Genomic DNA, 26845 nt, shown 5'->3' on the forward strand with positions numbered 1-26845 from the left:
CACCACCAGCATTGTGACATTCTCGAATGTCCTATTTTTCAACTTTACCGACATGCATCTTTTCCTTTGAGTCCCTCTCAGTCTGATCATCCTCTCTGTGCCCCTTCAGCAAGCCTGGCTTGCTAGGTCCATATTCTCACCCCCTTTTCTGCCCCACTTCTACCACGCTGTGATTCTATGCTGATAGGTGTGTGCTCTCAGATACGTGTGTGTGTGCACAAGTGTGCAGCATCACACACTCATTCTCACCAACTAGACATGAACTTAGCTGCCTACATTTCTCTTACAGTTTCCAGGATGGTGATCCCTGTTTAGCAGAATTGCTGATATACACCAAACGGGTTCATGGAACCATAGGTTAAATGAGGTTTAAAAACCACAAACAGATGTCCAAGACACCACTGCCAAGACTGGGGCATGAGCGAATTTTTTCCTGTACAGCCAGATAGTAAACACTTGTGGGCCAGTCTCTGTCACAACCACTCAGCTTGGCTGCTGCGTGTGAAAGGAGCCACAGACAACATGTAAAAACAAAAATAAGTATGGCCATTTTCCAATAAAATTATGTATGAACAGAAAAGAATTTTGTCTGTTTTTTTACAAATTATTCTTGCTTTGATAGTTTTCAACCATTTAAAAATATAAAAAATAGGGAGTTCCCTGGTGGCTTAGTGGGTTAAGGACCCAGCACTGTCACTGCTGTGGCTTGGATCGCTGCTATGGTGTGGGTTCAATCCCCAGCCTGGGAACTTCTGCATGCCACAGGTGGGGATATATATATATATATATATATATATATATATTAATAATTTTCAGCTCACAGACTATATAAAACAGGCGGTTGGCCAGATCTGGCCTGAGGGCTATAGTGTGGTGACCTCTGGCTTCTTTTTGAATGATTTTTTTTTTTCCTGGCTGCAGCATACAGCAGCTTGATATGGGATCTCAGTTCTCAGACCAGGGGACTGGACCTGGGCTGCAGTGGTGAAAGTGCGAAACCCTAACCACTAGACCACCAGGGAACTCTGAATGACCTCTAGCTTCTAAAGGGTCTATTTCACATCACGAACTGCTATTCATGAAGCTAAGTGTGAGATCTCAAGCACAGCACAAACTGATGATGTCAAGTGACCTCTCTTCAGTCTCCCATAAAGAGAAGTTTGTGTTACATGGTTACATGCCTGCGGTGGGTGCGGGGGTGGGGGTGGGGGGGATTTTTTCCTCCCGGGCCTTCTAAACTACACAGTGTACTCGGGAGGGGGTAAACTTAAGGTGTGTGGCCTCACTGTATGCACCTGTGTCATTTTCTTTCTATCCCAAATTTGTATTAGAAATGGTGCCTCCCAGCTGGCCTATGATATGCAATCATTTCTAATCTAGCACGAAGTATATATTTATACATTTATCTTGGATTTCCTATGTCAATTTTTCACAGTACTTCATAATGAGAATCCCTATCTCTGAGGTGTTCATAAACATTTTGAAGATTAGCTCCTAAGTGTCCCCTATTGGAAATTTCATGAGAAAGGTTAAAGTAAGTAGCACCTGGTCTGAGACTTTTATCTTGGTGGGATTTTCCTTAAAGCAATACATTGTTCTAGCCAGGGCCTTTCTATTAAAGTACTGATTCAAAAAATCCCTGTTTTCAGGAGCTAACGAGCCGCTCTCTTACTCTTTTTGCCCTCTTGGTAGCGTGGAAAGTGTATGAGCTTTGAAGTCTGACAAACAGGAATTGAATTTGGGCTGCTGTTTACTAGAGGTAGGTTTGCTTCTCTAAGCCCCAGACTCCATACTTATAAATAAAACAGCTGATCACACAGGGCTGCTACAAGGATTAAACAAGATCATGGAAGCAAAGTTCCTAGTCCACTGTAAGTACTTAGTAAACAAGGAAAGACGGAAGATCAGAAGGAACATAATCCCATGTGCTCTGAAAAGTTGTCTTTGATTTTACTGCCTTGCGTTCTGGCACGCTTCTACCTTCTCCTCTTTTCTCCATCTGCTTCCCGCAGTTTTCCCTGTTTTTCTTCATAATTTAGCTCCTCGGCCCTCTACACTGCTTTGTTTTCCTTTCTACCCCCCCCTTTGCCATCCTCTGGCTATCCGGTGTCTGAGATAGCCCACAGGAAGACCTGGCCAAATGTCATCTTCTCGTTTCCTGACCTGTTCTGGGTTGAATGGTGTCTCCCCTCAAATGCATATGTTGTATATCAAGCCCCAGTATCTCAGAATGTGACCTTCTTTAGACACAGAGTCACTGAAGAGGCAGTTAGCTAAGATGAGGTCACACTAGAGTAGGGTGGGTCCCCATTCCAAAATGACGAGTGTCCTTAAGAAGGGAAATCTGGGCACAGGTATGTATTCAGGGAAGAAACCATGTGAACCCAAAGGCAGCCCTGTATAAGGCAGGGAGAAAGGCCTGGAGCAGAACCTTCCCTCCCAGCCCTCAGAAGGAATCAACCCCACCAATACTTTGATTTCAGACTTCTGGCCTCCAGGACTGAGAGACAACACATTTCTGTTGTTTAAACCACCCAGCTGGTCACACTTTGTTACAGCAGCCCACAAAGCAATGCACGTCCCAGATGAAACACCAGCTCTGGCTTCACAGACTAGCCTGAGTTTCTTTAGCTCCAAGGGACCTGTGGTCCTGCAGCACGTATATAAATTCAGCTACAGTGGGCTTCTTAATCTTAGGATACACTAATTTTTTTTTCCAGCATTACTCAAAAGGAATCTTTCAGGATACGCCTCATAAAGCCCTTGCATATCTCTGGCTACATGGAACTGTGTAACAACAATCTAAAGGGAGTAGAGAGATCAAGACATAGTTTATAAGGCTGACATGGTTCACGTTCCCTCTGTCCGATGCCCTGTGGTTTTGTGTTAGTGTGAGATGTGGGTGGATGTGTCACATCTGTCCATTCCAACCTCTGTAGGTGGTCATGGGGATACATCAAGGCATGTAAAGGGCCAGGTGGCAGGCAGTGAAAACCAAGCACAGCCAGGGGAGCCTGCCAGCTGGGGTGGAAGCCCCGCCCCAGACATACTCTTTCTTCCGGGCTGATTTCCGCTTCTCTTCATTGACCTCATGGTTGGCATCCCGGAGCTTGACCTCACGATCTGAAAGGCTTGCTGGGATGATGTCCAGCTCTAGGTCCTTGTTATCCTGCACAGAGAGATCACAAGGGTCACCTTAGAGATGCTTGGGGAAAGGAGCTCCCCGGAGCTGGGGGAGGTGGTGAAGGGGAAAAACAGAGAAAGGTGAAATGGAGAAGGATGAGAAGATGGGCAATCCCACTGCCCGCCACCTGCAAGCACTTTTCTTCATGGGATAATCTTTTTCTCAAATAAGAAAAGTATAAAATGTTCAGTTATATAGGCTCAGGGCTAATATCTACAACAAAGAAAATGAATAAACACATTTAATAATTAGTGTCACATTTCTCTAAGGACTTTGGTCCTGATTAGATACACCACACACACACACATCCAAAATTGATTATTAATCATTAAAAAAGATGTGAAACAGAAATAAAGACATAAGTTTTCATTGGTCAAGGGAAAACATTAAAAGTAGATATTTTTATTTAAACAAGCAATTTTTCTTAGAAATAGAAAGCTAAATGATAGAACAATTACTGAACTTACTAACTGCCCATCCCTGCTTATTTCAACTACTGTTTGGTATTTATACAGGATGAAAACTCCTAGGGAAAAAAATCTCACAGGTTAAAGCCTAGCAGAGACATTAATTCCCCCAATTTTAGTGGTCTGATGACTTTATTCTCTGGTCTGCTCTGCTTCAGGGCATGGGCCTATTTGAAGATTTAAGAATTAGAAATCCTCAGATTAAATGCCAGCCTGTATTTAGCTCTTAATTCATAGGTTACTGACCCCTATTATAAAGAAGAGATTAAAAGTCAATCTTCCTTTGATTCCTGGCAAATAGTATCTCTTTTCAGTTGAAATGTCAAATAGACTTTACACAAATTGCATCCCTTATTCTTGGATGAGCATTATTATACATGCTGGGGACTCTAATCATTTGCTGATTAACGTAATTGGGTGGAAGAGAGTCCTGATGAAGCCAAGATAACGGGTTTAATCCTCAAAGTCAACAGTTATCTCCTATAGCCATTGGTCCTCCAACTGTCCAGCCAGTCTCGCATATGTAACCAAGGCATGGGGGGGCTGGAGGCCAAGCTTCAGCAAGACTCAGCCCACCATGAGAAAACCACACAAAGCAAGGGCTCTGGAGGTCAACAGCTCGGGAAGAGGCCTCTGTAAACCCAGCTCCCTCCCATGGGGATGGGCAGCAGCACTGAGGTCGTCAGAAGGGAGGCTGTCCCAGACGGACCGCCCCACACCTACCTCTGTGTTGACTCCTAGGGCTTTCTCCAGGGAGTACCGGTACTTTCCCATCCTCAAGGAGAAGTCTCTGTAATGCTTGTCCACCGTGGTCACCCATTTCCTGATCTCTGTGGCATGGATGTGGCCTTTTTCCACAAAGCTATCAGCCAGCTGAATCAGAAGCTTCACCTTCTCCTTTGTTTGCTGCCCCAAAAACGATGGTGGTAAGTTACTAGCTTACTTTTCCTCTCCTGGCCCTTCACCCCATCCCTCTTTCCTTCTCCGAGCAGCTATAGCTACCCCAGAGCCAAACAGTTGAAACCCCCTATGCTTCAGATCCTTCCCCCGTGAATCAGGAATCACAGCAGCACCTACATCACAGGGTTGCCGTGAGCACTGCCCAAGGTCCCAAGGTGGGATGTGTCCAGGACAAGGTACTCACAGCGAGAACTCCTAAGCAATAAACACTAGCCACAGGATGGTCACGGATGTAAGGCTCTCTTATGTTAATACAGTATTTCATCAGTTTCCAGAGTATGTTAATGTCACATCTGAGACTCCTTTGAGCTTTAAAGCAACCCCAGGAGGCAGGTGGAGGGAGGTGGTGTGGGTCTCTTTGAACTACAGACTGTAAAAGCTGAGGCTTAGAGAGACCTAGGGTTTCTCCAAGTTCACACAATCTGTAAGTGACAGAGCCTGTTTGTCTCTGGCCCATAGTTTCTTGGTCTCTCCCTTCACTGGACTGGCTTGAAGAAGCCTCTCTAAACATTGGAGAATTGGCACTTCCAGGATCTAAATAAATCTAACCAGTAGATTTAAGAGTAAATCTGTCCCTTTTACCACCAGGAAGTGTGTGTGTGTGTGTGTGTGTGTGTGTGTGTGAGAGAGAGAGAGAGAGAGAGAGAGAGATGTGAATGAAGCTAACATCCATCACAGGGCTAAGTGGGTTAATTTCATTTCTAATAGGAGTGTGTTCAACACCTACTCTGTCTACACCGCTGTGCAGAGGGCTGTGAGGAGAGATTTGGAGGGTAAACAAAAGAAGAGATAGTCATTTCCCCTGGATAGTCTCCATCTCTAGAGGAACAGATTTTCACACCCAGTGGTTAAAGAACTCAGGGCACTATGTAATTGAAGGTCAAAATAAGAAGTACGTACAGTTAACACTGCAGGAATTTTCAAACAGGAGAGGAATGAAGGTGGGCTGGCAGGGGCAGGAAAGGTCTTATGAGGGAGGTGGGATGTACAGTGGGTGATAGGGAGATGGAAGGGCTATTCCAACAAGCAAACGCTTGTTCATTTTTTATCTTATGTTTGGGTTTTGAAACTCTACACTTAATCTTAGCCAAAAGGCTGAGAAGCGATGGGTTTTGAAACTCTAAAACATATCAGAAAAGTCTGATTGATTTTAAGAGAATTCTGAGAGGTCATCTTTCACCTTTTCAACTGGGGGAGAGTAGATCCAAGGTTTGGATCATGCTACAACCTGGATGACTGAGGGAAACTGAGGCAGAGTATCACTGGCACGACAGCAGAACAGAGAGAAGAGCCTTTCTTTCTTCATGTCACCACCCTCACCCTGACATTCCCAGGCTCATCTACAGCTCCTCCCATGAGAGACCGACCCTCTCAAGAAATGCCATAGGAAGAGAGCTCCTGGCCAGAGAGGCACGCGGGCAGGACGTGGCCACCACAAAGCCAGGGGTCTGGCTCTCCAGCAACTCACTCAACACGCCTGAGCCCTTCTAGTCTCAGGACAGTGGGCTGGTCCCCAAGGCTGGGAGACAAGGGGCCAGAGGGGCTTTGGTATAAAGAAAAGAAGCTGGTTATGAGGTCAGGAGAAACACCTCCTTAACTATGAAAAGGCAAAGAACAATAGCACTAGGAATCAGTTAAGAAAAGATACCTGGTATTCCAGGGGCTTCTATCTTACAGCATTTAGGGCTTCCCCCACCTCACCCCTCAATAAAAACCCAATTTTTCTCTGGTTTGGTATTTACTAAAAACAGAGATTAATTTTTGCAGCTATAATCAAGAAATCCATCATTAGGAGTTCCCATTGTGGCTCAGTGGCTTCATCTTTGTGAGGATGTGGGTTCCACCCCTGGCCTTGTGCATGGGTTAAGGATCTGGCGTTGCTGTGGCTGTAGCGTAGGTCACAGCTGCAGCCCTGATTCAACACCTAGCTGAAGGTGAGACCATAAAAAGGAAAAAAAAAATCCATCTTTATATAAAAGTCTTGGAAATACATATATATTCTCTGCTCTTGGTCAAGAGACTTGAGCAAGAGATGGGAGTGTTATTAGCCAACTGGTAGCAGCAATCCTACCAGAACAGCCCTATCGAGGAAATTACAACCTGAAGCATTAAAACTCTGCTTCAGAGTCCACGAGGAGAATGGCTTGTGAGTGACAGCATGCCAGGTATGTGTGGAACCCAGAAAAGCAAAAGGAGCAGCACAGACAAGCCCTTCCCCATGTGGTCTCAACCGCCTCTGTGACTGTCTCCACTGCTCTCTGCGGCCCCTCAATTCCAGCCCTGCTGAACCTTACTTGCCCCGCCCCCTGCTGTGGTCAGAGGCTCCTCCTAGTCCCTGCTTTCAAGCCTTTCCTCCCCACAATCAGAGGGAAGACACCCTTCCCAGTGTAACTTCCCCGTTGTTATTTATGCATCTTCCTCCCTAGACCATTCACTTCTAAGAAGTAAGCAAGATGCCTTGTTCATTTGTATCTTTGATATCTAGCAGGCATACCATAAGTGTTGAATAAAAGGATGAGTGAGTAAATATTGTGCTTAGAGGTAAGTAAAGCTAGACCAACAAGAACTGAGGGAAGAATTTGATGAGAAGATTTAACCCATGAACTGGACCCCAGCCATGCCCACAGCCCCTGCTGAGCAGTCTGACATAACCTCTTACATGTGGGTGACTCTAGTGGCACCATGTGACCTGCCACATGCCTGGCCACTGCTGATGAAATGAGAGGTGAAACTTGTCCCACAAGGACAGCCTGTCGATACGCAGCCAGTGAATCCCAGGTGTCCTAGAGGCTCTGACTGAGGAGGGATGAGGGCAACATTCGGAGCCGATCAAGGTTTTTTTTCCTGGGGATGTGAATGTGGAGACAGGGACTGGGTAGCTGGTTGCAGAGCAGAAGTGAAAACAAGCAGCGGAGAGGAGAGAAAAGAAGCTGAATGACAGCAGTGGTGGGTATGTTCCCGGGTCCCTGTGACAAGTGGGCCAGGCAACGTAGCTGCTGAGACCCGGGTGATGCCCCAGTGTCCATCTCCAGAGGTGAGACTAGGCCACGTGTCTTGTTCTTCCCACTGGGCTGAGTCATTCAGCTTTGGCTGGGCTCCCGGGAGGTCCAGCCACATAGTTTCCATCTTCTTTATTTCTCCATACAGCCAGACACTATCTTTTCCCCTTTGTTAACTTAAGCTGGCTTGAAACTCAAATCTTGCCACCAAGAAGAGTGACTTTTATAGACTGACAGGTTGGGGGTCAGATGGTGGAGGTGCTTGCATGTTAGGTTCAGAAATGTGGACATGATTTTGTGGACAAAGAGAACCTCTGGGGAATAGAATTCATTTGGGCCTGAACATTTGGAACTGACATCTCACTTATCTTGGGCTTCTTGTGTCCCCTAAAGTCCATTTGTCCTTTCATTTTGAATTCTATGTTATCTACTGGAAAAGACAGTAGTTCCAATTTTCTATTTTTTATCTTCCTTCTTCTTCTTCTTCTTCTTTTTTTTTTTTTTTTTTGCCACACTTGTGGCATGTGGAAGTTCCTGGGCAAGGAACTGAACCTGTGCCACAGCAGTGACGACGTCAGATCCTTAACCTGCTGAGCCACCAGGGAACTCCGTTTCCTTCCTTCCTTTGATCAGTTAACATGATACCATCTTCCCCTACTCTGAATATAGTTTGTAAAAAGGCCTTTCAGTATCTTTAGCGCATTTCACAAGTTCTTATGATTTAACTGTGATATAATTCTTATAATCTCATTACAAGCTTCCAAATGGCCTTTCATCGCTGATGTGCCTAGTACTCACCGATACATTCTTGGTAGGTATGGAATTACTGAGCTCCCTGTGTGGGTAAACAGTTTCTTGAGATACATCTTCATATTCATTCCACGGGAGGGAAGAGTCTGTCATTTGACGTGAAAAACTAAGCCTTTCAGAAATGTCTGTCACACATGAGCTATATTCCTCTTAAGAGTCTCAGCTATAGAAACATGCCCACCTTTTATCTGACCTGTTTAGATTCTATTTTTCTCATAGAAAGGGCCTCTCTGATAAGCCCAGTATTCTCTTTGCTGGCGATCTGAATTCCAAGACATAATTCAGTTCAGCTAAGGCTCCAGTCACTTTCATTATCACTTAATTCTCTTCTGTTAAGAAGAATTAGTCCAGTTTATCTCCTAGCTTCTTTTACTTTCAGAGATAACATTATCAGTTTAAAAAAGTATCTTCTCAACCTCATTACTCATTGAGAAATGCAAATAAAACCACAAGGAGAAACCACTTCACACGCTCTAGCATGGCTCTACACAAAAGACAGGCGATAACCAGTGCTGGAGAGGGTGTGGAGAAATCAGAACTCTTATACAAGGCTGGTGGGAAAGGAAAACGGTGGAAATGGTTTGGAAAACAGTTTGGCATTTCCTCAAAACTTTAAACATAGAGTCGCCACAGGGCCCAGCCCAGTCATTCTACCCTCAGGTATGCACTTAAGAAAAATGAAAACATATGTTCACACCAAAACTTGTACACAAATGTTCACAGCAACACTGTTCCGAGTAGCCAAAAACTGGAAACAATCCAAATGTCTATCTACTGATGAACGGACAAACAAAATGTGATATATCCATACAATGGACTAATATTCGGTCATATGAAGGAATGGTGTACCGATACATGCTACCACATGAATGAATCTTGAAAACAAGCTAAGTGAAAGAAGTCAGAAATAAAAGGCCTTGTAGTAGGAGATTCCATGATTCCATTTACATGAAGTGTCCAAAAGACACAAATTCATAGAGACTGAAAGTAGACTAGGGGTTGCCAGACACAGAGGGTAGGTGAAAAGGGGAGGGACTGCTGATGGATGTGGGCTTTATTCTAGGGTGATGAAAATGTTCTCGAACTAGAGAGAGACAGTGGTTTCACAGCCTTGTGAATGTATGAAAAACCACTGAAGAGAAAAAAGTGGAAAACAGAAGAATCTAAAATGCTTTTGCCATTAGAAGAAAGAGAGTTCTTCCAGATGCCAGGATGATTCAGCTTTCCTATCACCATGGGCCTTGACCCCTTATAAATTTTGAAACCTATAATAGGAAAATATCATTTGCATTCTTTCTTCTAACCGGATTGTCTACAGCATACCACAACAAGAAAATTTTGTTTTCCTCCTATTTTAGCCCTAGTTCTCGTTGTCTTATTTTTATTCTTACATTTGTGTATTGCTATAGAGAAAGTACCTTTTTATATTCAGGGGTTCTTCTACTTTATTTGTTTTCTCTGGAACAGCGTACAATAATTCAGTATACTCAACTATACTCTATTGTTCCTTTCAATCACGAGGTCCACTGTACTACTGTCTTGTGGTTTAAGGTCAATTTGGTTTCCATTTCAAATTCACTTTATTGGTTATAAAGATTGAAACCCAAGAGGGCTGCTTAAAAGAGGGCTGCTTCTATGAAGTGACACTGGGGTGGGGCAGGAGGCTATTGCCTTTCATCAGAATCTCCCCAGCTGGATTTGTTATCGTGTAGATATTCTCAGAACGAATAGTCCTGAGACGAGGAAATGAGAGACGGGAGGATGAAATCCCATTAACAGAAATACTTAAGAGGGAAAGAGAACAGAGAGAGAGCCAAAGTAAAAGAATCATATTAAACAGAGATTTGGGGAGGAAGGTTGTTGAAATCTACCCAAACTTCTTTTTCCTTATGTTTTCAAATATTGGTAGCCTCCCTTCAATGCTTAAGATACAGTCAGGGAAGTGAATACAGCGTGGTCCTTGTCCTTTGGGATCTTGCTGGCTCGTACAGGAGACAATGCTGCACACACATTACTGGAGAACACGATGGTCCATGCCAAGTGCCTTACAGGTGATACGGACAACGGCTGCAATGCAGGGAGGGGCCAGGTCATATCCTAGCATGTAAGCAGGACCTCAGAGGAGGCGGCACTGACGTGACAAGGTGAGATCTTTTTAAAAACTACAAACTAGAGGGAAGGGAAGGCTATACTAAGCAGAGAAATAGAAAAGACAGACAGGCAAAAATGCAAATGATGTATCTCTCAGAGAGTAAGAACATGTATCCATTCAGCTGGCACATAAAAGCGAAGTCAGAAAGAGAAAGACAAATGCCATATGATTTCACTTATATCTGGAATCTAATATTTGGCACAAACAAAGGTTTCCACAGAAAAGAAAATCATGGACATGGAGAATAGATTTGTGGTTGCCAAGAGGGAGGAGGACTGGCAATTTGGGGTTAATAGATGCAAACTATAGCCTTTGGAATGGATAAGCAATGGGATTCTGCTGTATAGCACTGGGAACTATGTCTGGTCACTTGTGATGGAGCATGACAATGTGAGAAAAAAGAATGTATACATGTATGTGTGACTGGGTCACCTTGCTGTGCAGCAGAAAATTGACAGAACACTGTAAATCAGCTATAATAGAAAAATAAAAATGACTATTAAAATTTACATAAACGGGGAGTTCCTGTCATAGCGCAGTGGTTTAACGAATCGACTAGAACATGAGGTGGGGTTGTTGTCAGTGGGGACGGCGGGTGGCTGGTGTAGGTGCAGAGCGGTCGGATGCGGCTGGGCTTGGGTAGGCGGGCTACAGCTCGATTCAACCTGGAATTCCATAGCACAGACGCCAAAAATAGCAACAACAAAAAAAAACAAAAATTTACATAAACGAATAACTGAAGATACAGCTGGTCAGTAAGGTGGCATGGTTGTAGACGTTGTTGAGTGTTAGCCTGAAGGTGCTGGAGAATCAGTAGAGCTCTTAAGCTGGGTGATACAATGACCAAAGTAGTATTTTAGGGATGAACACCAATAAAGGGCAGGATGGACGGAAGGAAGGAAAGGCCAAAAGCATGGAACTTAATTCAAGTGATAACAGTGTCAGTAGAAAAGAGGAAGAAGATTGTACAGGAAGGATGAATTAAATGAGCTACATGATCCTCCACATCTCTACTTTGGTGATGGACAGACTCTGATTGTAGCAAGTTCTGGGTATCTGCTGTGATCCACCTTATGTGAGTATGAATACCAGTGAATCTATTCAGCCTATTAATGGTTCATTGCTGACACTCTTTGGAGAGGGGCAGAAGGATGCAAAGTGGGTCATTCAAAACCATTTTCACTTGGTGTTCCCGTCGTGGCGCAGTGGTTAACAGATCCGACTAGGAACCATGAGGTTGCGGGTTTGGTCCCTGGCCTTGCTCAGTGGGTTAAGGATCCAGTGTTGTCGTGAGCTGTGGTGTAGGGTGCAGATGCAGCTTGGATCCCATGTTGCTGTAGGCAGGTGGCTACAGCTCTGATTAGACCCCTAGCCTGGGAAACTCCATACTCTGCGGGAGTGGCCCAAGAAATGGCAAAAAGACAAAAACAAACAAACAAACAAAAAACCATTTTCATTTGGACTTGAAAAGAGTTCCGCACCCCTGCCACCTTCCTAGTGCTGTTTGCTGTAGTTGGTCTTGAAATGGATCTCTTATCTCAGATGGGTTGAAAAGGCCCCAAAGCTTACAAGCCACCCCCGCCCCCTGCCCCACTATCAAGAGTTCATAGTGTAGGATTCCCAAAGTGGATAACCATTTCTGAAATGTCAGCTAAGGGCCTAATTTTGTTGCAGCAAATTAGAGACTCTCCCTAGCATCGAAGAACCGATGGGAGAGACAGGCATGAATGTGCTCCCCCTTGACTCCCACAAAAGGAGCTCCCATCCTGGGAAGACCATCTGCCATGTGTGGAAGTGATGCCAAGGATGGTCCTCCACAGCATGGAGCCCAGAGTGAGGGATCAGGAGGCTACAAAGAGGGAACTGAGATAAGATTTCACTCAAACTCAAAGGTCCTCAGATTAAATCCTGGCTGGGAAAACAGAGGAAAATAAGACTCCCTCCTAGGACAGCATTCTCTGCCTCAGAGTGAATGGGGGTTTGAGGATGTGTGGTACAGGCACCAGTGCACATCCTGTTTCCCAGAGACCCCAGCCTGGCTCATTTGTAGGGCAAAGCCAGAGGGAAGTCATCAGCTCCAGAACCTGCTTTGTGAACTCACCCAGGGCCCCTGGCCCTTCCCATAAGCTGGGCTTCCCAAGGCATTCAAATTTCAAGAATGTGTGGCTGGGTGCAGATGTTCACACACACCAGGTACATTTCACGCGAACATTTTCCCCTGCCTTGTTTGATCTGAAAGAACATAGCAGATTCCAGAACCTGGAGCATAAGGATGACTCCTGTTTAGAAGCACGTGTATAGGAGCTGACTTCCTACATACAGAGACTCTACCCAGCAGTTGCAACGTTTTGGATGTTCAGGTTTCAGGGGAGGTGATCCTTCCCGTGCATCCTCCCCACTGCTGCTCTTGCCTCTGTAGTCAAGCATTTCTGGTCCAGAGGCTGTTCTCCCTCCCACAGTGTCAAACTGGCCGGACTGCAGGGTGCTGGGGATGGGGAGGACTCTGGGATGCTTCCTACCTTGGCAGGCACCCTGAACTCCCCATATTCTTTCAGCAGTTCCTGAGTCTCCTCTGTGGTCTCCCCGGTGGAGGTATGTGTTGAGAGGTAATATTCACCTGTTTCCTGGATCCAGTCTAGCGCCTGTGGGAGGAAATGAACGAACCCCTGAGTGGCCCCCAAAGCCAGTTGTTAGTCGGAAAACATGCCATGCTCCCAGGTAAATGTTTGTGGTTTCACACAACATGATGGAACCAGGAAATGCTGGCAGGATTCATTCAGCACGTAGCTTGGAAGGTGACTTTATGAATGTGCCCTCCCTGTTAGATATGGAACACCCTGCCCGCAAAGAAAGGGTCTTGCCCATTAGACTGGGGACTCATCTAGGCCAGGCCCAGTGTCACCCATGAGTTAGGGGCAATCTTCCCTGAGCATCTCTTCCTAACTCTTGGTACCAAAGTCTGAAGGGAGTGCTTGGTGAAGGCTGAACGGCTGGAGCCTGTCTTCTGCTTTCTTCATCCCTGCCTCCCCACCATCTCTGCTCTGACTGATGCTACGGCCCTCTTCTGGAATGTCCCAAGTCTTGGTCATTTGGGCCTCTGTATGGTCTCTAAAACATAGGTGAAACCAAGGAAAGCTCTCAACATACCTGCTTAGCGCTTCGCTCGAATACCACGTATTGCTGGCACTGGTCTAACCGCCGCTTCTTCAAGGTCCAGAAGTGCAGGACACGGTTCTCCCTCTGTAACAGCTCACTCAGGATGGCTGCAAGGCAGAGAGATGGGCACTGGTCACAGCAAGTCCCTGAACAAATCTGACCAGCTGCTTTGGCCTAACATCTGAGGCCCCAGATAAGTGCAACCTTCGAGCCTCCCTATAGGACTAATTGAGGCACCAGAAGCAAGGGAATAATAGCTTGGTCCATAGAGAATTTGCCAGAGGAGAGAAAGATCAGGGAGACTGGGGGAGGCCCTGTTGACGAGGGGAAGAGGATGACCCTGATTTTCTTCACACTAAAGCTAGTCCTTGATGACAAGAGACTTTGGGAAGTATCGGTCCAGAAAACAATAACTCAACTGGCCCCTTGGAGCCTATGAAGAGTGAATGGACTGGACAGCAATCCCAGCCACTCTCGAGGGGTTCTAGGAGAGTGCTGGAAGGCAACAGCGGCATCAGGACAGGGGAAACTGCCATATTCTCTGCCCTATACAAGAGGCTGTAGAGCCTAAATTTTAAATTGTGGGCACAGGGAAGCTGTGTTGGAATCATATTACCATGGAATCATATCTTTGGGCCCAAACGCCCATACTGGTTTGGAACTGATCATAAGAAAAGCTCAGGAGTTCCTGTGGTGGCACAGCGGAAACGAATCCGACTAGGAACCATGAGGTTGCGGGTTCGATCCCTGGCCTCGCTCAATGGGTTAAGGATCCAGCGTTGCCATGAGCTGTGGTGTAGGTCACAGACACAGCTTGGATCAGGTGTGGCTGTGGTGTAGGCCAGAGGCTGCAGCTCTGATTCGACCCCTAGCCTGGGAACCTCCATATGCTGCGGGAGCGGCCCTAGAAAAGGCAAAAACACACACACAAAAGAAAAAGGCTCAGAGCTATTCCCGTGTTATCTCTAATGATGGTGAGTGTGAGGACATACATAAGGCATGGAGCACACGGCCACATACCGCAGGCGTTCATCCATGTCATCTCCCTCCCCTACTTCTCCTGCTGTTCCAGAAGTAGCTGGCTACCTGGATAGATGTCCTATGTGTTTAACAGTATGCGCTAAGCGTGAAGCAATCAAATTTATTTTGCACTGCTTGCCTCCTGCTAACTATACTAAATACTAATATAATACACAATGATGCTATGAAAAATGAACACTTATTGAGTACTCACTATGTGGCAGGCACATATTTTCACAGCACCCCAGGATTCATGTACCATTATTATCTCCACTCTCCAGATGAAGAAACTAGGGCTTAGAGAGACTAGGTAATTTTCCAGGATCATTTGGATAGAAAGGGGTGGGGCTGTTAGACTTCTAAGCCTGAATCCTTAGTCACTTTGGTCTCCTGGGTTACTGTGGCTGAAAAGCATAAGTTACTGTGAACTACAAAAGGGCATGAACCAAATTGCAGTGCTTTTACTTAGGTTTTTGTTGTTGTTGACACTATGTACTTTTAATGCCCCATGGAATTCTGGCTCTCGAAGGACAGAATCTCTCTCTCCTCCCTTAGCTCTCAGCCTCCCATTATTCAGCTCTCCCTGTATCTATGCCCTTATCATGGAACTTCTTAGTTCCTTCCCAAAGAGACAAAGTATATTTCCTCACCCTTCCCCCACTTCTCCCTCCCCATCTTGTGCTCAGTCATGTGACTGGCTTTGGCAAATGGGTTGTTAATAGATAGGACACAGGTAGGGGCTTGAAGTGTGCTTGTGCATTTGACTTTGCCCCATGTACCTCTGTCATCACCACTATAAGACGTTCTCCTGGGTAACCACTGTCCCTTCAACCAGGGTCCCAGAATTAATCTGCAAGGAGCGCATAAGAAGTCACTCTGTAGTGAAGGGGCCAAACCAGCCACGTCTTCAGTGTCAAGCAGAACCGCGTAGCTGAGCCAGCCAAGACAACTGGTTCCCAGACAATGCAGTCACTTGAACAATAAATGCTTACAACTGTAGGCCACTGAACTCTTTGGGTTGTTATGCAACAATTATTGCTCCTTGGTGGCTTAGCAGGTTAAGGTCCGGTGGTCTCACTGCTGCAGCTTGGGTCACTGCTGTGGCATGGATTTGATCCCTGGCCTGGAAATTTCCATGTGCCATGCGCCACCCCCCCCAAAAAAGTGGCACTGGTTTTGGGTCCAGGCAGCAGGTGGAAAGGAAATAGACATAGGAAGATTGTAGGTCCCCGCTCAAGTGGAAGCTTCAAATGGGCAAAATCAGTGAAAGTCTGTGTTTCCTTGAGTCTTTCCCTACTAGTCAGAGCTTTGTTCACTGAACTTTGTTCCTCTATGGTGGCTGAGGGAATCAGCCCAGATCAGGTGAAAATTCCTAATGAGTTTCTGGTCTCATTTTTGCTCCTTCTTGAAAGCTTTTCTGTGGGTAAACCCTGCCTTGGCCCCATAAGGGTGCAGCACATGCCGCTTTCTCAGGGTGGCCGTCACCTGGCACACTGGGGAGGAGGTGGGATGTGTGCCACTGGCCTCACCCAAGCTGCCACCTGCATTCGGATGTCAGAACATATGCTTTGAAAAAGATGCAGGAAGGTGACATGTCTGCCACCCACAGGGCCCCTGGACCACAAACTAGGTAGAACATCTGGAAAAGGAATCCTGTTTCCTGGTTCTCTGTAGGCAACATTGATTCCTAAGTTTAATTCTTCCCAGTGGCCTCTGATCTGCCCACCTCCTGAGCTCTCTGAGCAAGAGAGAGGCTCTTACTGAAAGAGATCAGAGCCTCCCACTGTCCCCACCACAGTTTCCAGGCCTGTCCCCATGCCTCACTCCAGGTCTGTGTCGTTTCCTCCCCAGCTTTGGTCTCCGGGGTTGTATTTCTCTGCTGTGTCAAGATGACATTGGTGAAATTCCTCACCCACTCAAAGGCTAATTTCTGCAAGGTCCAGAGTAAGCAATTCCACCGATAATCATTTAAGCTTATTGTGGTTGGTCAGCTAATGAGCAGTTTTAAAGGTTACCGATTTTTTTTATACAATTATAGATTTTATAGAATTCAGAGAAATATTAAAGATTATCTAAACCACTATTTTTCTAAACTTTATATGCACAAAAATCGCTTGGTTGGGGTGGGATGGAGGAGCTCTTGCCAAAATCCAGATTTTGACTTGGTAGATTTAAGTGGGCCTAATACTGTGTTTCTTATAAGCTCCCAAGTGATGTCGATGCTTCTGGTCTGAGGATTGTATTTTTAATTGTTAATGTTTTTATTTTTATTAAATTTTATTTTTAATAATCAATAAAATATTTTAAAAATAATTTAAAAATAATTTTTAATATACTTTTAATACAAATTTTAATTTTTTAATTAAAAAATGCAGAATTCCCATTGTGGCTCAGCAGGTTAAGGACATGACATTGTCTCTGTGAGGATGTGGGTTCGATTCCAGGCTTCACACAGTGGGTTAAGCGTCAGATTTGGCATTGCTGTGGCTGTGGTGTAGGCTGGCAGCTGCAGCTCCGATTCTACCCCTAGCCTGGGAACTTCCATATGCTGCAGGTGCGGCTGTAAAAAGAAAAAAGAAAATTGAAATTTTTAAAGCTTAACCAATATGCAATAAAACCAGGGTTAGAATGCAGTTTGATGTTTCTCAGTCTATGTCTCCTTCCCAGGCTATAAGATACCTCAGTCTTACACTGTTCAATATATTAGTCACATTTCACTAATACATTTAAATTAATTGATAGTCAATGGAAGTTAACATTTAGTTCCTCGGTCGCATTAGGCACATTTCAAATGCTCAGCAGCCACACGTGACTAGCAGCTATGATACTGCCCAGCATAGAAATGTATAAATAGACCACTTGTTATTTCAGAAAATTCCATTAGTGCTGCTCTAGACTCTAAAAGCGAAAGTTTGGGGGAAATTTTATCATCATTTTTCCATTCCAAATCTTGCTGCTTGATGAATGGCCACTGCCCTAAATCCCACATCACACTTTTTTCCTATTGAAGAAGAACCAGGAGACGTGAGGTTGCGTGAAGAGCAGGTATGCAGGCTCTGGCCCGTGTGGCTGAAGTGGCTTGAGGCTGGCAGGGTTCAGACTGACCTTTCACTTGCTGCTCAGGTCCTCGGGTGTGGCTGGCGGCACTGGGCATGCTGACGTTGTTCCTGTGGATGTACTTGAGAAAGACCTCAGCGTTCCGCCGCGCCAGGGTGCAAGCCTGAGAGAGACAAGGTGTGAAGCCCCACGTGTCAGTCCCGGTCTAGCGGGGGGTGTGATCTAAGACACTGGAGAAGGACTGTCGGTGGTGGGTTTCTGGGGCTCTGTGGGAGCCCACCTTTGGTTTGTGGACACTCCAATTCCAATGCAAGGCTCACTCTTTTACCGAGTCCAGAAAAGTCCCCTGTGCCTCTCCCCTTTCTCTCACAGCCAAACCCCAGAAATGAGCCACCCCTTGACAACTACATGTGGATTCAGCATGACTAGCGTTTACCCCCAGGCTGGTTCCCTCTGCCACCAGAAGGCCTTGGATGTGACCACTGGTATAAGTGGTATGTGACCACGTGAACATTAGCTTACGTTAGACTTGAGAAGACAGGCTGAGTAATCGAACCTGTTGATTGCAAATCTAAATGGAAATTACATTTTAAAAACGTCTGTCAGACACACAGACATAGAGAACAGACTTGTGGTTGCCAAAGGGGGGTGGGGGAGGGAGTGGGATGGACGGGGAGTTTGGGGTTAGTAGACGCCAATTACATTGAGAATGGATAAGCAAGGAGGTCCTGCTGTACAGCACGGGGAGCTATATCCAGTCTCTTGGGATAGACCATGATGGAAGATAATTTAAGAAAGGGAATGTAGATACATGTATGACTGGATCACTTCCTATATAGCAGAAACTGGAACACCACTGTAAATCAAATATGCTTTAATTAAAAAAAAACCTTATTTGTCCATCAAACCCATCAAACCCTTCCTGTACGACGCTAATAAACATCCTATTGCTGGGAAATATCTATCGTGTAAAGTAGTAAGCGCCACTGTACCACCCTCTTAAGACTCACAAGAGGAGTGGGTGGCAGAGAGGACAGGTCTGTCCCATGCTGTTGTATCCAGGGAGCAGGCAGAAGCCCAGCAAGGACAGGGGTCATGAAGCAAGTCAGGGCTAGAATTTACATCTACTGACAGAGTTCTTCTAGTTTCTCTCAAGGCCAGAGATTTTCTGAATTTCTTTAAAAGCAGTATTTTTCCTAAAGTAATACATGCAAGTCCGTTAATTTTCCACAGTTTTCAGAATTAAATCATCTCTAGGCAAAACTGTTAACTTTTAAACCTTCTTACACTTAGCATCTGATTCTACAAATTACATGGTAAAAAGTTCTTTTAAATGTTGCATTAGCAACAGCAGCTTCTGGGGGCTCTTGTGAAAAAGGGCTAGTGGGTCCTTCCACTCTGAAGCCCATGAATTTAACAGCTGGACAGTGGTCCAAAGCCAAGGAATCCAAAATAGATTGACTGATGCATATCAATGGAGTGCTCCATCTCCCATCCCTTGGGTTTGTAATCCCACAACAATAGGGAATTTCTCAACTGTGGTTTTAGGCGCATGTGGAAAACATCAGACCAGAACATTTTTTTTTTCCTTCTTCAAAAGAAATATTTAATTTTATAAAGAAATACCCTTATACCTCTATTTAAAACCTTTGATATGCTTTACTTAATTGTTTTGTCTTAAACTTTGTTTTAGCATAGGCAAGACTTTTTAAATCACCTTAAACCCTATATGGAAGACTTTCTATTTAATCTGATTAGTCAGAGCTGATTACTAAGGGCTCTGATCAAATGCAGGTGCAGACTCCAGATGGACCGGAGGAGGGCAGGGGAAGGCCGCCTTCAAAAAAGAAGAGAAACAAAACTCAAAGAGGTGGTCAAGTAGAGAAAATCCCTAATAAAGGCAGTTAATTACAGAATTGTAGAGAATCGGGGGCAACATGTCAGGGTATAAAAATTCTCTTTTGTGCTTTCAGAAACGTGAAAGACAGCAGAACACGAAAGCAAGGAATTCGAGAGTAAATGGAATTTTAGATAAGTTTTAGCACAGAAGACTGTGTCACAGAGATCAAAGGCAGGAGGAAAGAAGCTTAGGAGGACACCCCACACCAGCTGAAAGCTATTCAGAGCAGGCCTGTGCTTCCTCCCAGCAAGCTAGGGCTCTGGTAACAACAAAACACACAAAAGAAGGCGTTTCTCTCTTCCTGCAGCAGAATAAACACTGTTATGTTTATTGGCAATTAATAATTGTCAGACTGATAAGTAAATGTCTAATTTTATTTCTTTAATTCTTGCCCTAAATTTGCATCATCCACTTATAAAAGATACAGCTTAATAGTTTTGTTTTCTAAGTTTATATATTTCAATTAAAATACTTTCATAGACAAAACAGAACTGAGTGAAAGTATGGCACTTTTCTCAGTTAATATCAATGGGCTATCAAGATAACTGTATGTGAAACCAATAGAAATGGTGTATCCTAATTGCCTAATTATACAAAAAGGGCCAAGAGACATAAAGAACATTTGAAATGTAACCTTTCCACCTTTCAAATTAACCAGCCAATATCCTCTCTACAAATGCCTTACTTTAGATGAGAAGTTAGGAAAACAGGAATATGGGAAGCCTACATGAAGCAGGCAGTGGGGAGGAAGGGTTTGGGGGGAGAGAGGGAGAGAGAGGAAGGGGGAGGGGAGGGAGAAAAGGAGGAGGAAAAGGGGGAGACAGTAGGTGGAAAAACAAGGCCAAAGCGCCAGACCTTAGATGACAATGTGCTCTGACCTTAAGAAAGGCCTCCTTTTGTTCCAGATGTTTACTGATGAGTGGAATGACATGGTCCATCTCTGCCGCTGGCCCCAATTTATCTCGTCCACCACACCAGTCCTCATCTCTCCGGTATTCTTGTTCTAAGCTCTCCAGGACACTACAGACCTAATGAATCATGGAGGAAAAGACTCAGTCGATTAATCATTTAAGAAGTATTTCATGAGGCCCTTCAGCCAAGGGCACCCCCATCCCAGCACAGGTCACATTTTTCATTCAAGATTCAATTTGTAGACTTAGATGCGTAGCACCCCTGAGACATCTGAGAGAAGTGGGAATCCAGCGTCTGGAGCTTTGGAGACAGATTACAACTGAGATGAGGATTTGGGAATCATCCCGTGATGGCTGATGGTGGATGGGGGTGGACTCCATCACCTAGGGACAGTATGCAGAGTAAGACAGGCAGAGAGTCTAGTAACTTGAGTTTCAAAGTGTTTTTATAGATTATACTGCTATAAACTTTCAATATGTCTATGTATTAGGCAGAACAGGAAAAGGAGGTTTGGAGAAGATAACTTGGGTTCCCAACCATCTGTACTTGTCCTGCAGGAAATAGCCTCGAGCAGAGGTAAAGGAGGAAGTCACCCATGTCATGTGACTTAGAGCCACAAATGAGTATTATCTTTCCCTTCTCAGCAAAAATGTCTCAAGGCGCTACCATAAGGCAATGACATCTCCAGGCCTGCTAGTGCAGAAATGTCATTTCCCTCAGAGGGACAACACATTTGGGTTAACCTCAAAGACAGTGAAGTAATTTTTCAGTTCTAAAATTGCTGAGAGGCCATGCTCTAAGTGGCCTTATAAATGAACCCAAAAGACCAAAAGCATTTCCAGTGGGGCTTGGAGTGCAAGTTCGGTTGGGTGCATCACTGGCAGATCCTGGGCAGCCTAGCATCGGGGCCTAGGGAAGGATACAGAAAACATAAACTCCTCCTATACTTTATTTCTCTAGGCTGTGGTGACTTGCTGGGCTATGGCAGCAGGGGAGGATAGGTCTAACTAATATCCTTGGCTTCCTCTGTCTGAGAAAGTCATCCCTTTTGGTGAAGGGTGTGATGTTGGATAGGATGCTTTTTGAGTTAAGAACTGAACTGAAAAGGAAGCTGCAAGATGTCCCAGACAGAACACCTCCCAGCCAACATGCTTCCCATGTCAGAGAAGGCCTGTCCTTGAGCTCTAGCTGGATTCTTCAGCACCACACAGCTCTCCTGATGCAGGGAGTCAAAACATGCAAGAGGCTCAGGTCTTGAAAGAAAACAGATCATACACACGCAAAAACTTTGAGAAAAAGAGTACTTGACATGTGCCCCATGACAGTACTGGACTTAAAACCAGTCGATTTGGGAGCTAGAAGAAATGGAAAGATTACCCAGCATGTCCTTTAATTTAACAGGTAAAAGATCAGAAATCTAGAGAGATAAAGCAAACTTTGGCAAGGTCAGCTCAGTGTCAAATTTCCTGACTATTAATCTAGTGCTCTGTCCCCTTCAGCATCTTTAATATCAAATTAAAATCTGTATGTGATGTTAAGACAGGATTAAGTCTCACTTTTTTTTTCATATGGATATTCACTTTCCAGCACCATTTGCTGAAGACACTTTATTTTTTGAATTGCTTTGTATATACGTGAGTCTGCTTTTGGAACCTCTATTCTGTCCCATTGTGTCTCTTCTTACACCAATACTGTTCTGTCTCAATCACTGCTTTAGAGTAAATCTTAAAATCAGGTAGTGTAACCCCTCCAACTTGGTTCTTCCTTTTAGGACTGTTTCAGCTATTCTAGGTTCTTCGCATGTCCATGTAAATCTTAGAATCCACATTATCGATTTCCACCAAAAAAAAAAAAAAAAAAAGCTTGCTGGGATGTGATTGGGATGTGTTGAATTTATAGATCAACTGGGGAAGCTTTTTATCATGTTAGTCTGAGGGCGTCGAAGGCAATATTTCTCTGAAACACTGGCAAGAGGACTGAGAAGGTGTGGGGATGGAGGCTGGCAGCAGGGCCCTGACAAACATGTTGCATTTGCTCTGGTACAGACTTTCCCATGGTCCCTGTAAGTCACCCAGAGAAGAACGCTTCTCTGATCTATTTCTGCCAGAAAATGATTCCAGTGAGGAAAGTACTTTACAGTGAACAAAATTAATCCTGTCTTAAACATCTACTTTATGAAAAGAATTCCCTAACAGTACCTAAATCATTTAAAAACCCTCTTAGCCCTTGTGCATATGGCTGTTCAGATGTACTTGTAATGGGTTTGCATCTTTATGGCCCTTCTGTGTGTATCTCCTGCCTTTTCTCCCACAGCTGCACCATCCTATCTGTTAGGCTCATAGTTTTCCGGTGACAGAGCATGGGGTTTCCTCTCTTAGACTGGGAACCCCATGAGGAAAAGAGCTATATGTTTTTCAAGCAGTGCATAGTCTAATCTACCTGACTGTGGTAGATTAGATTGTGTTCAGCAAATTGTCACTCTCCTCTCTCAATCTTCATAGGAGGCATACACTTCTTTGCTTCACTGAAACTGGCTTGGCCACAGGACTTGTTTTGGCCAAAAAGATGTTAGAGCACGTGACACTTGCAGACTTGAAATGCACTTGCACAGGAGAACTGGGGCTCTTGCACTCTTGCCTTTCATTGTAAATGTGCCTTAAGTAGCTGCTGGTCAAGAATGAGGAGAAATGTAGAAACAGATCTAGATCCAATCTATAGCTTAAAGCCTAGTTCTACCAACCTCAGCCAAGATCAGCTAACTCCAGATACTTAGGCGAAAAATAAATGCTTATTTTATACCACTGGGTTTTTGGGGTGATTTGTTATGCAGCATTATTGTGGCAATAGCTAACTGGTACACTACCCAAATCTAGCATTCAGCATACACACACCCAATTTCTACTTTGAGTTCCAATGAGTTTGAGAAATGTATATGAAACAAATCACATGGTCCACTCCTCTAATGGAAAGTATGATAAGGAGAAAAACTGATGGTATTTCCACAAATCATTCTTCTCTTCTCAAAGGCTGGCACCGAGAGAATTGGCTTCTTGCCAAGGTAGATCCTGCAGATGTGTGGCAGAGAACAGCCCTCTGCCAGTCTCAGCCCCTCCCTCACCTGCTCAGAAGTTTTGTAAAAGGCCACCGAGGCATTGACCAGTTTCAGCCGGTCTTCCATCTTCAGCATGAGCTGCTGCCAGTGGAGGGCCACCTTCTCGGCACATTCCCGGATGGCATCTGCGTCGTAGTGGCCGGCCTGCAGCAGTGCCTCAGCTTTCTGCTGTACCTGCAGGGCACTCTGGTGCGTCTTCTGCAAGGAAGTGGCATGAAAGAGGGACTGGGCACAAGGGGAGGAGAGAGAGGTCCGTGGGAACGACCCAGGCGTGGTACGGGAGGGGGTGGAGTGAGGCGTGAGTGGAAAGATGCAGAAAAGTTAAAGAGCTTTAAATGATGGATTCAAACATGTTGTCATCATTGTTTTTAAAACATATTTTAAAAAAGGATATCATGCATTTTCATTAACTAATTGCTCAGATCCCTAAACTGGCCCCCACTCCTTTTTCTTCTACTTGAGTTACTCTGCTGTTTCAAAGACATTTCAGTTTCTGTGCTAAAGAAACGCAGTTGTGCATAAATCTGCTTCCTGATTGATTCATACCTTCATTAAATTTCCTTTCCAAATCTAATCATAAAATTATTCTGCATGAGTTTTCAAAGGAGGGTAGTCCCATCTTACAGGTCAAAAAAACACTGCATGTAAAAATATCCCCAATGTAACACCAATCTCAACCCACAATGCAATCATTTCATACATGAATGATCAGCTTTAAAAAGGATTCCAGTAGAAGGAAGACATTTGGCAGGTTAATAAAGAAGAGTAGCATCTCACACCATCTCTTGGTTACCCAGGGAACAGAACAATACAGAGGATAACTCAGCTCAACGCATAACCCCTCAAAACTACATGATTTATGTCCACCCTTAGAATAATCTATATTGTAGAAGGCTGATTTTCTTATGCAGCCTAAGTGTGGTCTGCATCCTTAGAGTTCACATTAACTATAGGAAGTGGGGAGAATAGGTTGGGTAACTGGGCAGCAGGGAGAGAGCCAAGTGGGATTAAAATTTACTAAAATAAAGGGTCATGTGGATGAGCCATAAGACTGCACAGTGCTAGTATTACTGAACCTCAGCTGCTGGGGTCATTTCACCTCAATGGCAGAGTACTAATCTGGCCTCTGCACTTTCAGGAAAGTATAGCTTAACTGGCAATGGAAAAGGGCAGCTAGAAGCCTGGTTCCTTACTCCAGAATGATTTCTGCCCTTCTTGGGCAGCAGTGCCAGGACAGTTCCCCAGGGCAAATCCACTCAGCATGGCCTGTGTGTGAGCACAGACCCCCTTTTCACCCCTACCTCCCCCTTCACCTTCCCCCAGACAGCAGTCTACACAGCCCATTCCTTTTCCGCAGCCTATCGACCACCTCCTGGCTTCCCTCCCCCATGGCCCTGAGTCTATCCTCAGTGTGAGCTCTGCCAGCATGACCTCCTCTAGCAACCTAGACTCCAGTATTTGCTTGCTTTGCGCTGTGCCAGCCTTCCATCCTGATGACCACATGCGTGTCTGGGTTCCTAACTGCTCGATGAAGTTCGGAACAGTAAACCAATGGGCCCAATTGTCTACTACAAATCCCTCATTTCTTTCTCTGTTTTACTTATTGGTACGATTTTCTTTTCCTGTCTCCTAAATGGAGAGGTACCCTGAGGTCCATTCTTGGTTTGTGTTCACTTCTATAGAGTTCTCAACTATTGCCTTGGCTTCTATCATCTCTACCTTGTAAATGACTCTCCAATTTTCATCTCCCACCTGATAACTGGCCCTCATCTTTGTCTGTGGCTCTGAGGGTGAGCTGCCTGCTTTGCCTCCCACATAGGTCAGTAGCACTGACTCGGATGGCCTAGCCGCCTGCCCCATGTGGGTCACTTACAAAGATGCATTCTCAGTAGAAGTGAAAGTTCTTCCTGGACAGAGAAGGAACATTCACCAATGAATGGGAATGGCCTTCCTGCCCCGTCAGAGCCTCCACCTTCCTCCTGGACATCTGCTCAAGTTTCACATCTAAAACTAAATCTCTCCTCCCTCTAAAACAGCCTTTCCAGGGCAGCCAGCCATTCTATTGACAGTGTCCTCCTTGCTGCCACCTGGGATGACATTCTTGTCCTCACCCCTGCCTGCTGTTCCTCACCCTGAACTCCAGTCCAGTTCTCACCCTTTCATACCTAGGCTGCTGCAGAGGTTACCTAACTAGTCTTCTTGGCTTCCACTCTGACCCATCAAACCCATCCTTTACATTTTGGATGGTCTCTGTAATAGGAAGTGCATTGATTAAGTGAATTCTAACCTCCCTCCCAGTGGTAAAACTCTAAACATCACTCCTGTGTCTCAATTAAAATGCCTTCAGCGGTTTTCCCACTGCTGTGAATCAAGCCCAAACTTTAAAGGACGTCATTAAAAGCCCCTCACACTGTGGTTCCAATGACTTCTGTAACATTATCACCTGCCTCTTCCTTACAAAAACCATTTGCAAACACACCGTACACTTGCATCGCCATCATATTCTCCCTGCCTTTAAGGAACACCCTTTCGTCTCTTGTCATGAATGTTCCAGTCTCCCTTGGAGACTCAGCTCAGCTCTGGCCTCCTTCAAAGAGCCCGTTTTGGGTAGTCTGAGACTTCCTATAAACTACCCTCACCTGAATGCCTCTATCACTCATCCAACAGTTGGCTGATTTTCCTTACTGAGGCCGTGAAACTCTCAAAGCAAGAACTCTGTTGGGAGTTCCCATTGTGGCTCAGTGGGTTAGGAATCTGACTAGTATTCATGAGGACATAGAGTCTATCCCTGGCCTCGCTCAGTGGGTTAAGGATCTGGCGTTGCTCTGAGCTGTGGTGTAGGTTGCAGATGTGGCTCAGATCTTGCGTTGCTGTGGCTGTGGCGTAGGCCAGCAGTTGCAGCACTGATTCGATCCCTGGCCTGGGAACTTCCATATGCCACAAATGTGACTCCCCACCCCCCCAAAAAAAAGAAGGAGAGGGAGAATTCTCTTTAAAAAATCACTTTAATAGCTATCATTTAACCAGATGTATCCTCAGTGCAAGGCATTTTTTTCTAGTTCTCATGATACTACTGCAAGGTGGACATTATAATTCCCACTTCACAGATTAAGAAA

The 26845-nt window shown here is 44.9% G+C and overlaps 1 protein-coding gene across 1 annotated transcript in view; it reads right to left on the reverse strand.

Moving 5' to 3' along the window:
• KALRN (kalirin RhoGEF kinase) overlaps positions 1-26845 on the reverse strand; it is a 623278-nt gene that overhangs the window by 269216 nt on the left and 327217 nt on the right. Inside the window, 7 exon segments of the mRNA XM_021071254.1 lie at positions 3051-3169; positions 4375-4557; positions 13092-13214; positions 13720-13835; positions 17854-17968; positions 20584-20733; positions 23736-23954. Coding sequence (XP_020926913.1) covers positions 3051-3169; positions 4375-4557; positions 13092-13214; positions 13720-13835; positions 17854-17968; positions 20584-20733; positions 23736-23954 — 1025 coding nt within the window.

The sequence above is a fragment of the Sus scrofa genome, chromosome 13 (genome assembly GCF_000003025.6).
Source record: "Sus scrofa isolate TJ Tabasco breed Duroc chromosome 13, Sscrofa11.1, whole genome shotgun sequence".
Lineage (NCBI taxonomy): Eukaryota > Metazoa > Chordata > Mammalia > Artiodactyla > Suidae > Sus > Sus scrofa.